Source organism: Melanotaenia boesemani, chromosome 20 (assembly GCF_017639745.1).
Source record: "Melanotaenia boesemani isolate fMelBoe1 chromosome 20, fMelBoe1.pri, whole genome shotgun sequence".
NCBI lineage: Eukaryota > Metazoa > Chordata > Actinopteri > Atheriniformes > Melanotaeniidae > Melanotaenia > Melanotaenia boesemani.
This window is the reverse complement of record NC_055701.1, coordinates 22,223,735-22,239,302: the sequence shown is the minus strand read 5'-3', so window position 1 is coordinate 22,239,302 and position 15,568 is coordinate 22,223,735. Positions and strand designations below refer to the sequence as shown.

Below are 15,568 nucleotides of genomic sequence, written 5' to 3'. Positions count from 1 at the left end.
CAGGCTTGTGCAGAGGTGTATTGTAGTTGGAGACATCTAAAACCTGCAGGACAGTAGCTCATAAGGACGGAAGTTGGAGACCCGTGCTCTAAAGCATTTTCTTTTCTCTCAAACACATCCAAATACAGATTTTTTTTATAGAACCCAGATTAGTTTAAAGGGATTAATAACCACTTGGGTGAGACTGAATGTCAGATAAGAAACTAACAAAAACAGCTTCTATTCGTGGACCTAAAGCAAAATTATGATGCCAGTTTTGCTCAGAGGTTTTGGCCACTGTGCTAATTAATACCTTGTTTTTCTATCAATGTCTACACATGTTTCGATAAATCACTCCACCTGTTTCCTGGTAATATGACAAAGAAATGGAGGGCAGTGTTGCTGCTTGGTTTTGAAGCTGTATTTTTAACTGTACTTATTCAGATGAGGCTGTATTGTTTCATTATAAACCTGTAAGGCTGGAACCATTAATCATTAATCCTGTTAATGACTCAATACTTCATTTTTCATGACAGTAAAAAAAAATTTATTCATTTATTTTTTGTGCAACTTAGAGAATTGGAAAACTTACACAAGCTTAAATTCTACTGTGTGTGAGACAATTAACCAGTTTCCTAGTATATAACATTTATGTAATAATGAGCAAAAAACAGCATTAAACTACAAAAACCCTTTTTTATTAATTAATATTTTATTTTGTAATTTCATTGTATGTTACAAGTGATGGAGAAAATGCATCCCTGCTTCATTTAAGCAGTTGCTGCATTACATGTTACAATTCTCCCGAAAGATTTCTTTTAGTATAAAGTGCGGCAGTGATGAGTCACAGCAAAAGTTAAGGAGGACAGAGTGCATCTCAAGTCTTCATTAGTCCTCACTGAGCACTCAGTATAACAGGAATATCTGTCTCTGGTACAGCAGATGGACATGAGGCAAAGAACAACACTACGTCCTCTACACAGAGAAGTGTGAACAAAATACTGAAATACACAGAATTGAAAAGGCAGCTTTAGCAACATCAGTTGATTGTCATGTTAATCAAAAACAAGTGTTTTCAGGATGAATCCCTTTTTATGTATTTAAGTCAGTTACTATTCATTTAAATAATATAGATCTGGGTCATGTCACCCCACAAAAGCAAAGCAAAAACATGATGACCAACATCTGAGGGGTCTTTGCTAACGTAGTTAATAATCTATAGAGAAGGTCCCTTTCTGTATCCTACCCAAAATATTAATGTGTCCCTGGAAATTTCTCAGAAACATCTTAAATGCCCTTGAATTCTCTAAATTGTTTAATTAAAAGCTGAACACAACATGTTCTGCACATGTAAAACAGGTAAACTGCCTCATTTTCAATCCAACACTTCTCAGCTTCTTCAGGGTTTGTAACATTCTTGGCAGAAGTGCAAACTTTATTCACACACACACATACACAAACAATAAGGATAAAAAAAACATGTTTGTCAAAAGCCTTTCAGTTAAAAGATATTTTCCCTTTAGGATGAGGTAGGACACAAATTTGCATGTCATCCAAGCTTGACTGTATCTTTTTACAAAGCCATGTTCATTTCTGGTATGTAGAGATAATTATCATTCCTTCCTACCAAATATTGTGTGTTAGAGATAATAAAACATTTCCCGATTAAAGCACAGCGGTGATTCACATCTTTACATGAGCTGGGAGGCTACTCAAACTAAAACACAAAGTAATAACAGGGGTTTTAGAGGTTCTGATCTCAAAAAACCTTCTGCACCTGTCCAGGGTTTCCAATATTTTGATAGTGAAGTAAGTTAGTCCCTTCAGAGCCCAATGCTAACTCATTAGCACATAATTTTGACTGGTACAGTAGAGGGAATTAGTTTGATCTCAGAGAAAATATAAACAGAAAAACTAAGCAACTATTAGATGTATATTAATAATAACACTACATTTCAAAAGATATGAGAAAGAGGGAAAAATGAGCATCAGTACAGATGGGTTAGTTTCCCTTCTTTGGCTACGGATACTGTGAAAGAAAATCACTGTGCTAGTTGTGTCGAGTACAACTGCAAATGTAAAACGAGTTTTAGTTAATCTGCAGGAAGATGAGTGACTTTATTCACAGTAGTTTGGGGATTAACTCGTTCGATTTGTAGTGAGCTTGAGATAACTATAATTCCTTTTTCATCTCTGCTGGAAACAAGCAGCTGAAAACTGCAGCCGCTGCATTTAAGAGAACATACATTGTGAATTGCTGGCAGACAGATTATTGTATTGTTGGTGATGATGCTGAGGGATACGGATGAAGAGGAATGCAGCTTTGGCTTTTGTGCATTGGTGGAGTAGTCTTTTAAAGCGAAAACTGAAGTGTGTTATTAAAAGTGTGTGCTAAAGAGTTAGCATCCTGTCAGCCACAGTTCTTACCGGGGGGTCGCTTTGTCCAAGGATTTATGTAATGATTATTAATTTATTCCACTTTCTTTTATTATCATTATTATAATTCTTTTTTAGATATGAATAACAGAAGGGCGTTAAAAATGCTGGGAATATCAATTTTGCAGATATTGTAGTAACTTTTAATCTCTCTGTAAACCCTGCACTTTTGCACTTGATATGTTGCTCCTCTTTAAGCACCGCCTGAGTGCTCTTTTGCTTCACCGGCCCTGCTTTTACCTTGCATTGGGTCGGTTCTGATGCTGCTGAAGTGACTTGTTATGTTCAGAGAGCCACTGGCGGCAGATATTCTGCATCACAGAGTCCTGTGCTCCCTCAGATGCTTGAAGGACTTCCTGGACCAATGGCCTGGCTCTGCTCGTCTCCAGCTTCACTGCCAGCAGGTATGCCGGCCTCAGCTTGCTGCACTCCAGGTAAGCTTTGATCTGCAGAAAGAGGAATAACGATGGTAAGAATGTAGTCAACAATAATCTTGTTTTAAACAGCTTTCTGAATGTTCAAAGGGACGACTTACTGATGTAAAGAGGGTACTACTGATTTTGTGAACATGTCACTGAAGTACAGAAGATCAGTAGAATAATAAGCTTATTAGAAAATAAAACATTAACACTCCGGCTCCAGACTGAAACCATTAAGTCTAATTTTGCAGGCATTTTTTTCCATTTATTGCAAAAAAATGTTCAAACCACATCCACCAGTGCAACTCTCCCCACTTTGTTTTAATAGGGTCCAAAACTGAAGTCAGCAGACGACCTGAAAACACTGAATCAACACTTTTTTTTCTTCCTAGGGGGAACAGGCATATTGTAAAATGCTGACGCCAGAATTGATCATACTAAAACTGTTCAAGGAGCTTGAGACATAATTTTCACAAATGATTTGACACCACAGAGTCTTTGGGATATGGTGGTGAAGACCTGACACAGTGGTCTGATTCCTCTGTTGTCAACACAAAAATCTTTGTGAAAAATCAATTGCATTAATTGCATAAGCTTATAGACGCAATGGCACTCTAAAAATGTACCAAAGCCAAATGTGGTCCAACAGTGTACCTGAATGTAACTTTTTCTAATTGTGTTTCTTTTAAAGTCATTACCATATTATCCACTGAAACAACAGGACAGATGGAGGCAAGGGTGTGTGTTTGCAGATGTGGGTACATGCAAAGAAAATTTCACAATTTTTTTCATGCACCGTTTCTGTGCTACTCAACATTTGCAAAGAAATCTAGTTTCCTGACTTGACCACAAAGTTTAAACACTTTTAAAGGACAACAGCAGGACGCAAACTACCCAAACACAGATGCACCGAACTGCAGCAGCAAATGAAGAATCTACTAATAATTCTGTAACGAGCACCAAACAGACATCTTGCTGCACTGTGAAGAAAGAGCTACTAACTAACTCCACAGATCACATTTGGGAAAAGTTTTTTCAGTGAATCTGAAACAAGAAGAACCCAGCAGATTGGCTGATGTCCAGACAGACAGAAAACGATTTAAGTAGTATGCAGCGTGATTGCACTGTGGGAAGTAATTGTGGAGCTCTCTCACACACAAGAAGAAGTCAGGGTCATTAAGATTCCTGCATTTGGAAAAGATAGCCTCAGACTAAAAAAGACGCAGAGAAAAATGCAGTCAGTGTCACGCTACCTTGCTTTCTGTGCTCTTTATCTCCAGAATGAGACTTTCCAGGTCCTTGGCCTAAATAAAAACAAAGATAAAAACAGTCAGCATGTCCAAACTTACAATGATGTATATCTTCAAAATATTTCTGCCACTCACATCAGCTGGGACTTTATCTGCGATGGAGACACAGCTGAGGATGAGGCTGTCGCAGTCGTTCTTGGTGGCGGTGCCTGATTCGCTCACACATTTCAGCAGCTGCCGCACGGCTCCATACTGCCGCTGACGGACAAGCCGTTGGCCGGCCCGGACGTAGACGGCCTGGGCCTCCAACTGAAAGTCCTAACAAAGTAGGAGAAAATCAGTTTGGACAAGGCTTGTCGAATCAATTTAACTTTTTTGTTCAAAATTTGAAAACAATTTTTTAATAAATATAATTTTTACAACAAAGAATTCATAATCAATATACAGTGTGTTGAACATACCTGTATGACTCTGTAAGCAATCCCAAATCCCTCTTCAATGTTTTTTCCTCCAAGCATCACCTTTATCATCACAAGTAAAAAACAAAATTAATTTTACACTCATTTCTAAACAAATGAATGTAAATTAATTCAGTGTGTCTTCAGTGGGTTATAAATCGGTAAGTACAGTTAGTTAATAAATAGAATAATAGCAACCAGAACTTTACCATGCAGGCAACCTCAATCTTCATCTGGCTTCCACCAAACAGTGTTGGTGGGGAACTGGATCCTGAGGACTTGGAAGATGCTGTGCTGGTCTGTGAGGCTTTGGAGGATGTGGCAGTCTCACAGCGGTGGAGGAAACGCGTCACCTCCAGCTGGAGTTCGATTGTATTCATGTGCCTAATAAAAGCGCGACAGGGGATGTTAACACTTTTTTTTCCCTAAAAATGTTTGGGCTCTAGTGACCTATATTTCATAGTAGATGAACGGGGGGTGCTGCCTGCACTGAGGAGCTGTAGCCTCTTTAAAGCAACATGAAAAATAAAATGAAATAATGTATATGGAAAATAAATGTCTCAAAGTTAAATTACACTCAGTTTTATTCAACATAAGAAAATATTAGATAACCTGGACACATCACTGGATGACATCATCTTCCTGAAAGAGCCGACCGATGACTTTCTCCTCGCGCCACCCCGACCTTGCTGCTCCTGCAGATATGTCTTCAGGTGCTCTTTGGCTCTGACCAACCAGCGCTGCACAAAGACAGGTTTCAAGTCAGGATCAGATGCTTGCATTAGCAGAAATTTTAGCTTTAGCTGTATAATTGTAAAAATGAAACTGACATACCTGCCGCTCTCCCAGCTGTAGGTATGAACTTGCTCCTTGTGTGAAGAATCTAATACAAGTCATAGCAGCACGCACGTGATCCTGTCCAAACAACAACATTTGAAAGGTATATGTTTAATCTAAAAACACTTGTTTAGGTTTAAATACTGAGAGCATAGACCGCTTATGTTGCACAGATTTCGCTTCTAAGCCCAAAAAGTGAAGCCAATGTCCAAATGCCTTGAAGTTGCATTCTGCAACAATAACAAAGATCTATGTTAAAGAACTGATTGTATGTATGTTATTAGGATATTTTGATTATCTTTTTTTTCTGATTTTATATTTTATGTGTTTTTTCTGTCTTTTATCTGTCTTGTCTTACGTGTGTATTTATGGACCTGAATGTGTTTAATAAACTGAAATGAAGAAGAAAACAAGAATAAATGCTGGCAGATGGAAATCACTGATTAAAAGGACAGGCCTTTTAAGTGACGACACAGTTCTTGTTTTCTTCTCACTTGGTAAATGAACACACTGATACAGATGCTTTTAGTTTCTAAAATGTTGGCTTCTCCAACTTGACCACTAGATGTTTGAAATTGTGACACAGTTACTTTTAACTGACATCCCTTAAACCTATGGGAAATTTTTTTTGGACTTATTAGCTCTGTAAACTTTTCTGACCAGTTTTTAAACTCAATAAAAACCCTGAAGTCTTCTTTAACAGAGAATAGAGAAAATAGTGCTCCCAGTTGAAGCACAATAGAAAATTCAGCTTGTGATGAACAAGTCACCGCCCAGTGGACATGCACATTTTTCATGGAATGAATTTATTTCTGAATTTGGTCTGTGGATGGATACAAGACGTATACAGGGGTTTGAGAGATGATTACTGGAATTTTCAGCACAAGTGAAATAAAGCTTTGCTTTTTAGCCTTTTCTAGTAAATTCTGTTTAACTACACCTCTTCAGGTCTTCATAAAAATTCAGTCAAATGTTAAGAAGGAAAAAAATCCCAACTCGCAGGTTTGTAAACTAAGATTCAGACTATGGGTTTAATACCATTGAGTAAAACTGGATTTATACTCGTGCACCAACTCTGTCACCGGTCGGTTACTGTGTCATCGCCGTATGCTCCGCGTCCACAGACGTTTGACACGCACCTCTTCTAGACCTGACGGGCACCCCTGCTTGCAGCGCAGTTATGTGGAAGAACTCCTTGTGATTGGTCGGTTTCTGGAGCTTCTCTTTAAATTTGTGCGGTAACCACGGAAGAAAAACTGCAACACAACGCTGTAACCCTACGCTTGAGTGTGAGAGCACATTTCACCAGCGTCAGCTATGCCGGCCCTACCATACGCAGACATCCTGCAAGTATAAATCTGTCTTACTGAAGACATGAAAGTTATATGGAACGCAATGTGATCACAAAGCCACCATGGCAACTTCTTAAGGCTATCTTGATTATAAAAACTTACTGGGGTAAAAATTGTTTCTTGGGGGAAAACACAGATGGTTGACCTGTAATTTTCTGTATTTTTATCAAATAATTGGGGAACTCTCACAGGAAATCTCACATAAAAGGGGTGAAAATGTAGTGCTACTCTACCATCATGAACTGCTGGAGCTGGTACAGACAGTTATAGTATCCCCGCCGCTGCAGGAACTGGCAGGAGGCGATGAGGTAGCGGCTGCATGCTTCCAGGCTGGGGTCCAGTTTTTCCATTATGCCCTGTAGCATGCTAAGACGCCCCCGCTCCAAACTGGGCTGCAACACGCCTTCAATAAAGACCTCCTCTGGGCAGTCCTGAGCCATGGCAGAGAATAGAAAAACATATGTCAAACTTAAACCACAAACAAAAATAAATAAATAAATAAATAAACTCTGAGCAAGTGTAATGTTACATGCCCAAACATTTGAGGATTATATAATCTTAAAACTTGTCTCTCTGGCTTGAAAACAGTCACATGGACCTCATTAAGTACCCATGGAGTAGGTGTAACTTGACAGCTTGCCTGAGCTCCGATCTTGGCAACAGAGAGGCACCAAAGCATCTGTGAAGCTGGGTCAGATGATCTTTAGACTACTCAAACTGAACCAGAAAGGATTGATTTCTATTTTCAGGCTTGCACTTCATGCCACTTACAGCTTCAACTTTTTCATTTACTCAAAAATAGATGAAAACTAACATTGGAAGGTCACCTAACTCCTTGGATTAACTAAGTTTTTGTCTTCATCACCAATCCAACAAGCTAAGCCTCACCTTGTTGAGGAGGTAAGTCAGGGCCTCTGTCATACATTCATGACGCATGTAGAAGCTGACCAGTGCCAGGTGAGTGCCGTATGTGTTCAGGTAGTAGAGACACTCCTGGTGGAGGTGGCTGCTCTGAGCTGGTCCCTCCTGTTTCTCCACAGGACTGACCTCGGAGAGAGCATCCTCCAGCTCTTGTAGGGATGCCAGTATATCTTCACCATAAGACTGAGATTAGAAAAAACACAGAGGGTCATGAACATGTGTTCAGAGGGTCATGTGCATGTGTAATTTATCAGCTCAACCCATTTAGGCTTGGTAGTCTTAAATCCTCTAAAATGAAGAAATAAAAAACATTAAATAGAAAACATTTCAGAGGTTAAATCTTCTACTTTTATTGTAAATTAGTGACTTTATCTTTTTTCTATGGTTATGGTTCTGCATGAAGCTTAAAAGGCAAAAGTCTGCAAATGTTACATGTGGTCAGACTGGGTTACCAGGGGTCTTGTCTTTCAGTCTGGAAGCTCCTATGAAACTGAGGCCAACAACATCAACACACTGAATGCCACACACGCTAGAACTTATCAACTTCCTCTCAGCATGAATGATCCTTATGGTGTCAAGTTTTAGAGCTGTATGTTATGTAATATTGTACATTCTGCATGTGGAGTGACTAAGCTGACATCTGCTTAAGGCATGAAATAAAAAAAATTACTGTTGCTAAAATATAAGTTTCTTTATATATTTTATATATTATATTCATATAAGACTCTTTATCTAGGCTACATGTCTTAAAGGGATGTGGTTCCTTTCTGCCAAGATGGCAGAAATGTTTTAGAGTTAGTTTAGTTTGATTTTCTAAAAAACACCATGACAGGGTCCTCCTACCGTGCCCTGAGTGGGGCGGACAGTGGTCTCTAGATGATGGACAACCTCCTGCAGCAGAGAGGGACCCAGGTTGAGCTGATTTCGGTCCAATGGAGGTTTCAGGCATCGGCCAAACTTTTCCCTTGCTCCTGAAAGATTCCCTGCTTTGAGAGATGCCATGGCCCAGGCCTGCCACACACCACCAGGGTCAAGGCCGCTCTTGGTTGACACCTGGCAAAGTAGCCAAACAGCCCCAGATATAATATCAACAATGAGTTTTTCATTTTTAAGGAGTTTGAAATAAAAAAAAAACACCATTAAAAAAAAAAAACCCACCTCCACTGCTAGCTGGTAGTATTCTGCTTCCAGCAGCTGATTACGAAGGCGTGCAACAGCAGACAACTCCAGAATGTCATCCAGAGAAGGAATGTACTTGTAATTGGCCGTCACGAGAATCTTCAGTACGTCAACTTTACTGATGTAACTGTGGACATGAGGAATAAAGAGAAGACAATGCAAAAACTATGAAAAATCTGTGTTTGAGACAAATACAAGAGCAGACCTACTCCTGTGTTAAATGAAGAGTGTAAGGTACATGTGGTGACATGCAGGGGTGAGTATTGCTTTTTTAGATCTTTGAAACTCATTTTAAACACACTTCCTGAGATTTAAACTGTTGTAATCAGGCTGCTGAAAGTCATGAAATGAGTTACAGCCTAGCAAATAATCCTGCATTGGTCAAACTTTTTTGAGCAACTTTAAGCCACATGATCAGGCAAGTTTTATGACACCAGTATGAGTGGCTGACTTCCGCAGTTTTACAGAAAGAATTTACTACCCAGCTGCTTCAGAAAGGCAAATATCAGTTCAGGCTAGGGCTGGGCGATATGGCCTAAAAAATCTGATTTCCGATTTTAAAAGATATTTTTCTTTTCTTTTACAAAACATAAACTTATTAAAAACATTTATTTATTTATATAGATGAATGCCAGCAAAAATAAAGCATATAATGTCATAACTTTTCCACCATATAAAAGACTTCATATCTTACATAGAAATATGCAACACAACGGCATCCATGATCTCTTTCCATCTGGATCCTTATCATACAGGATCCACTGCAGAAATAATTCCCCTGATGAAGGTTGTCTCCTAACTAGAGTTTGTGGGATAAAGTTGATTTCTGCATCTCGTAGAGAGCAGCATTTCTCACTGCAGTTATACACACAGCTAAATCCCAGGCATGAGTGAAGGGTCACTTCACAGAAAATCTGTCAGACAAACACTGTTCTGGTGTGGAGGGAGGGCTAAGTTTGCTGCTAACCATGGAAAAAAAAATCCAGATTTTCATGGAAAATTCGATTTATCGATGTTACTGATTAATCGCCCAGCCCTAGTTCAGGCAAAGATGTTATTTACGTAACAGTGAACGTAGAACATTGATTAGTCATAATTTCAAGCTTCTGTTATAATAAAATACCTACTGTTTAATTTTGTAGTTTCAACTTGGAGCTTTACATGATGGAAAGTTTTTATCTAAATTATGCAATATCTTGGAAACGCTTCACGGTCCTTTGTAGTGATTTCACAAAGTGCTCTTTTGATCCTTCAGGTGTGCAGACGTCTTTTTATTTATGTAGGAATTCTTATTTAAAGTGAAAAAAAAACATTTGCTTTAGTTGTAAGAGTAAATAGCTTACAAAAAATGGTCAAAGGCACTCTCCAGAATGGTTTAAAATTATTGAAAGCCTTATTTTTTACATGGAAATAAGATTTTTTAAAAAGACTAATGTGTTGTGACCAACTAGGTCTTCATCAGGGTTGGTTTCTGCTGTGGCTCACACGCTTGTGTTATACCTCTCTAATGAGCTAGCTTACACCCAGGTGCATGCTTACTGGTAAACAGACAAGCTAAAAGAAAAGAAACAGAGACACTCAAGCAATAATAATAATAATAGAAGAACATTTTTGGGAAAAAATAAATATGGGAAAATTTAAAGAAAAACGTGGGGGGAAAAATTAAGGGAAAAAATAAATGGAGGAGAAAAAAAAAAACTCAGATTGTACTTAATTTCATATAGAACACATATGTATAGGATTCCTTAACTTTGTTATATAAAATACAGCATTTCACAAAAATCTCAGAAAAGGAGAGAAATGCACTTCATCAAATATGGTGAAAACCAATCTCTTTACGATGTGAGGACATCAAGAACATATCAGATGACACATTTTGCCAAATGCAACACCACATATGTTGTTTATAGGTTGGTGTCCATGTGGATGTTTCTAAAAAAAGACTCAAGGACAGGGTCACGGAAAAAAAACAGATTATGTAATATCTTGTTTGTCTCCCTCTCACAGCTAAATGAAACAACTGCTCACAAACAATATCTGAATATACATCTCACCTGTCACACAAGGCGAGATCGTGGCTGCGGCCGACTTTCACAAACATCAACTTGGCGCTGAACAAAAGCTGCCGCATGATATCGGTGAGGATGCAGGCATCCACCTCTGGGTTGGTCAACTTCCGCGAAAGGGATCGGCAGTGGCTGATGAGCTGGTGACCACAGGCGGTTTGGTCACTGTGCAGGGACAAGATGGCCACGCAGAGGTGTGCACTGGGAGCCTTCATGAGTTAGCAAAAGAGTGTTCTTAACCTTAAGGGACTGATTAAACTGAGTGAAGACACTAAAAGATAAGCTTGATCATTGTTTCTATTTCTATTTCTGTTTTTTATTTAAATAGACAGGAAGCTGACTCTAGGCATAGGTCCAAAGTGATGTGCAAATCCAGACCTGCTCGTAGTAGAACTCGCTCCGCAGCAGCTGGTTCTCCGCAGTGTTTGTGCTGAGCTGGAACTGTCGATGGATCACTTCAGGCAGACACAGCAGCCCATCCAGAGGTTCCACTGTGACCACAGGGCTTCCAGCTACTGCACAAAGACAGAGAAGCAAAGAGAGACCGTGTAGGAAACTGTATAGAACTGGTAATGGAAACATTAGGGACATTGCTGATTGCATGCACACTTTTTCAGAATTAATTTATTAGGATAGAAACCAAGATACAACAACCTGCTTTAACAGGTACCGAAATATTCTGAAACTAACAGCAAAAATCAAGTTATTGAAAGAATGAAAACAACAAAATGTGGGATATTTTTTAATTTACCTTCAGCAGGTTCAAGCTCATTGTCAGAACTGCAAATAAAAAAATAATAATGGTCAAAACATCTGACTGTAAAAACACAATCCATCACATTCTTCTAAAAATTACTGTTGCTGTGAATCCTTTTATAACACAACTTTTACAACAAAAACTTTTACATACAAAAGTCAAATCCCTTCCTTAAAAGAAGGTCTTACGCTGCGTGAAAGTAGTTGTAACACTGGTCACAGACTCTGACTTCCTCTCCTGGACATCCATCAACAAGCATCTTCTGCTCAGAACATGCCTGACAAACCAGACGGCCACATCTACGACAATGATGACGCCTGTTAAACTAAAAGAATAAGAAAGCAATAAGTGTAATTTCCTAAGAATGCAAAAAAATTGAATTTAATCATCATATGACTCTCTTCAGTTTCCTGTCTGCGTTTTGTTTATCCTTATGTTGTGAGGGACATTTATCTATGAGTACGATTTATAAAAATTTAGCAAAAATATCACAAGATTAAAAATTCTTGTTCAAACTTATTTTGCTTTGTGTGAAAAGACTTTTTAACACTCTTAGATCAGAACAGACATTTTCCTTTAATGCAGTGGTTCCCAAAATATTTAATAATAATAATAATAAATTTTATTTGTAACGCACTTTACATTCCAAGGAATCTCAAAGTGCTACAATGGATTTTAGTAACATACAAAACACATCATAAAAAATATAATAAATATTTCTGCACGGTCCACTTTTCATCGACAACAATAATGCCAAGTTTGTGGTAGTTAAACTCTCTGTTGTTGAGCCATCGTCGTTTGCTCATTGGTACTTTCAAGAATTTTTCGATGTTGTGCTCAAAGCGCAAAAACTATAAGTTTTATTTAACCTTGCTGTGCCCCCCCTGCCATAACTCTGGTCCCCACCTAGGGGGTCTGCCACCTAGTTTGGGAACCACTTCTTTAATGTCTGTGTATAAAACATGTTAATATGTGCAATGCATGCAAGTATAAAATGTTTTTTCTTATTCTGGACTTCTTAATAGAAAATTTAACAGTGTACATGTCGGCAAGTGATTCTTTTATGTTTATGAACACATAATTGAGTTTCATGTCATTTTGCTCACTGACCATGGTGAACCGTTCACGGCGGCAGACCATACACACGTCCTGCTGGCTGTCAGGGACCCAGTCCTTGCGGGCTGGGGGTTGATCTGGAGGCTGGAACTTGGCAGAGGAGGGGCGCTTTCGCCCTGATGAGCCACGATCCTTCTCCTTGTCGCCGCTGTTTACAGACAATGTGTGTGTAGGGGTGCTGCCTGTAATATAGCACGAGTAAGTTAACACAATAATTTAAAAGAGGATCATATTATGACCTCTAAATATGTGCAAGTTGCTCACTTGAAGAAGATGACGGGGATTCGATTCGGCTGGATGACTGAGAGGCGCTATCTTGAGCGGGGCACTGCATCAATGCATCCTGGAGGCTGATTACAGAGTCTGCAACATAATTTGCAGCTTATATGAACAACTAGTATTTAATACTAAACTGAGATTCAAGCACTGTATGTTGTGCACCCCTACTGACCAGATCGAGATCTCTCCTTGGGAGCACAGGAGAAGTCAAGGGCTTTGCAGGCGTAGTCTGCCAGAAGCTTATCGATGTCCTCAGCGCTAAGGCCTGCATCTTGGCCAACCAGCAGGTTCCGCAGGGTTCGCACCACCACCTCTGCCCAGTCCACCTTCAAATTCATCAAAAGCTGCTCGAGCATCAACAGTGGCTCAGAGAGTAGAGGGAAATAGTCCTGCCTGACTGCTGGCGGCAGAGTCAGCAACACCTGCAGAAGAAACATGTTTGTGAGCTTAAACTTAGGACGCAATTCAGCTGGGGAGAGAATTGAGTTTGTGAATAGGATGTTTAGTTTAGGCATTTCACATTGTATCAAAAGATACTCTCCGCATAGTGTTTGGGAGATTAACTGAAAGAGTTAATTGCAAAACTTAAGAATGAGAAAAAAAAAACAACATTTTTCACCAGCCAGGGTTTGTCATTGAGCTGTAAGAAGTGAACCTTACTGGCAGATTAAGATATGACAAAATATGTAAAAGGCAACAATTCTAGGAAACACAAGAAAGTACTTGTACACTTTTTCTAAGAAATCAGTTTCCTGGGGCGGCGTTTAGCTCAACTGGTTGAGCAGCGGGAAGCTACACTCCTTGACGTTGGCTCAAAATCCTGAGCTGGTGTCCAGCTCACAGTGTCACACCTTTTCTTTCTTTAAAAAACCCTTCCTGTTTAGCTACTGTCAAATTTAAGCCCACAAAAGCCTAAAAAAACATGTTAAAAAAGTTTCCATCCCTTTTCTAAACTTCTTCGAATATGATACAAAAAAAGAAGAAATCTCTACAACAAACTTATATGAAATACATAAATATTATATTTCAGATAATATATGAGGAGTAAAAAATATTATACTTTTTAATGAACATTATCTAACAAAACTTTATCGGCATATATTTAAATATTCATATTCACAAACCTTAGAGCCCAGATGAAGAGCATGAATGTGTTGTCGACGTGCTGGGGACACATGCCTCTGGAAATGCAGGGTGAGGTAGTCAGCCAGGAAGTGGCACGCAGCTAACCCGGGGCGGCTATCCAGAGCCCGCTCACAAACGTCCAGGCCAACTACAAAGTCTGAGATGCCCTCGAGCAGCTAAATGAACCAAGCATGAGACAAAGGAAATTAATAACAGGGGGAAAAAAACAGCGAATGGCACTTAGTATAAATAAACTCGCAGCTAAATTCAACAAAGATTATTTATTTTTCCTGGCAAGAGATTGCTGTAAAGTAAACACGAGTCTGTCAATAATTACCAGTTAGTATCAGCTTTAAGTTGTCCTTTAAATTTTCTGAAATACCATAATAAGGGTATTTTTTTAAATTCAAAAGATTAAATTAGAAATCCCTGACTAATGTTTTTTTACAAACTTAAATGGCTTTAGAATCTAATCGGTAAGAAAACAAAGTGCTCTGGACCTGAAAAGCCTCGTCCAGCTGTCCCTGCTCCAGTAGACACAGCAGATGCTCGGTCTGCAGCTGCAATCTCAGCTGGTCAGATACAGGATAGAGCTGCACCCAGTCTTCACAAAGAACAAACTCCTGCACAATAAATAAAAAAGTGACTTGTTCTATTATTTTGCATACTTAATTTAGAAATTCTGGAGTTTGGGGTGATAATGATGTTGTTTTTCAGTCAGAAACTGACACAGGTGTGCTGTACCCACTTTTGCTCCCAACATCATAGATAACACTGACTCCGGGTTTGTTTTGGATTGTGTCCTCAGCTCCTGCCAAGTCGTCCAGGGTAAGGGAGGGTGTAAATTCATCATCTGTGGCAAGACAATGAAAATACAATTAAGGTAACAGAAAATTAGATCACATAAAACTCAAGTAAATTCCTCTCAGCCACTGCATGTACTGACTTGAAAAAGAACATAATAGTAATAATTTTTTTCTTTCTCAGATCAATCTGATGTGACTCATGTATAAATATCTCTAGAATAATGTGTTTGACTCCTGCATTACCTGCAAGTAGATGCTTAATTCCTTTTTCCTAATCTCTAGGTCTGTTTTCAGTGATGTTTCTGTATTTGGGTCATTCAGGCAAAATTCAATCAGCTCCAGACAAGCTGACAGAGACCACCGCTCCAGATCCTGGAGGGCAACTCGGGCTCTCAGGTTAGCATCCTTCACTCGGAACAGCTGATCGATACCATCATCTCCATCTAAAACACAAAAAATCTGGCATTTTAGTTATATTTTTCAGTAACTCTGATATTTTATGTGATAAATTTCATATTACAAAATTAGGATGCAGAGATTTAACTGAAAGAAAAGTGGTTTAAATGTAAGATTACAGAGGCTTAATGA

The 15,568-nt window shown here is 39.0% G+C and overlaps 1 protein-coding gene across 3 annotated transcripts in view; it reads right to left on the bottom strand.

Moving 5' to 3' along the window:
- Positions 1–802: 802 nt before the first annotated feature.
- zfyve26 (zinc finger, FYVE domain containing 26) overlaps positions 803–15,568 on the bottom strand; it is a 31,149-nt gene continuing 16,383 nt past the window's right edge. For all 3 annotated transcript variants that reach the window (XM_041971492.1, XM_041971493.1, XM_041971494.1), the window contains 22 exons: positions 15,224–15,423; positions 14,923–15,027; positions 14,675–14,797; positions 14,174–14,350; positions 13,222–13,471; positions 13,035–13,133; positions 12,765–12,952; positions 11,843–11,979; positions 11,649–11,677; positions 11,276–11,412; positions 10,886–11,106; positions 8,811–8,958; positions 8,496–8,705; positions 7,620–7,835; positions 6,965–7,162; positions 5,377–5,457; positions 5,155–5,282; positions 4,752–4,926; positions 4,546–4,605; positions 4,220–4,402; positions 4,088–4,138; positions 803–2,861 (listed from right to left, as the gene is read on the bottom strand). In XM_041971492.1, coding sequence (XP_041827426.1) covers positions 2,652–2,861; positions 4,088–4,138; positions 4,220–4,402; positions 4,546–4,605; positions 4,752–4,926; positions 5,155–5,282; positions 5,377–5,457; positions 6,965–7,162; positions 7,620–7,835; positions 8,496–8,705; positions 8,811–8,958; positions 10,886–11,106; positions 11,276–11,412; positions 11,649–11,677; positions 11,843–11,979; positions 12,765–12,952; positions 13,035–13,133; positions 13,222–13,471; positions 14,174–14,350; positions 14,675–14,797; positions 14,923–15,027; positions 15,224–15,423 — 3,326 coding nt within the window. In that variant the 3' untranslated portion in view covers positions 803–2,651. The remainder of the gene's footprint in view (positions 2,862–4,087; positions 4,139–4,219; positions 4,403–4,545; positions 4,606–4,751; positions 4,927–5,154; positions 5,283–5,376; positions 5,458–6,964; positions 7,163–7,619; positions 7,836–8,495; positions 8,706–8,810; positions 8,959–10,885; positions 11,107–11,275; positions 11,413–11,648; positions 11,678–11,842; positions 11,980–12,764; positions 12,953–13,034; positions 13,134–13,221; positions 13,472–14,173; positions 14,351–14,674; positions 14,798–14,922; positions 15,028–15,223; positions 15,424–15,568) is intronic.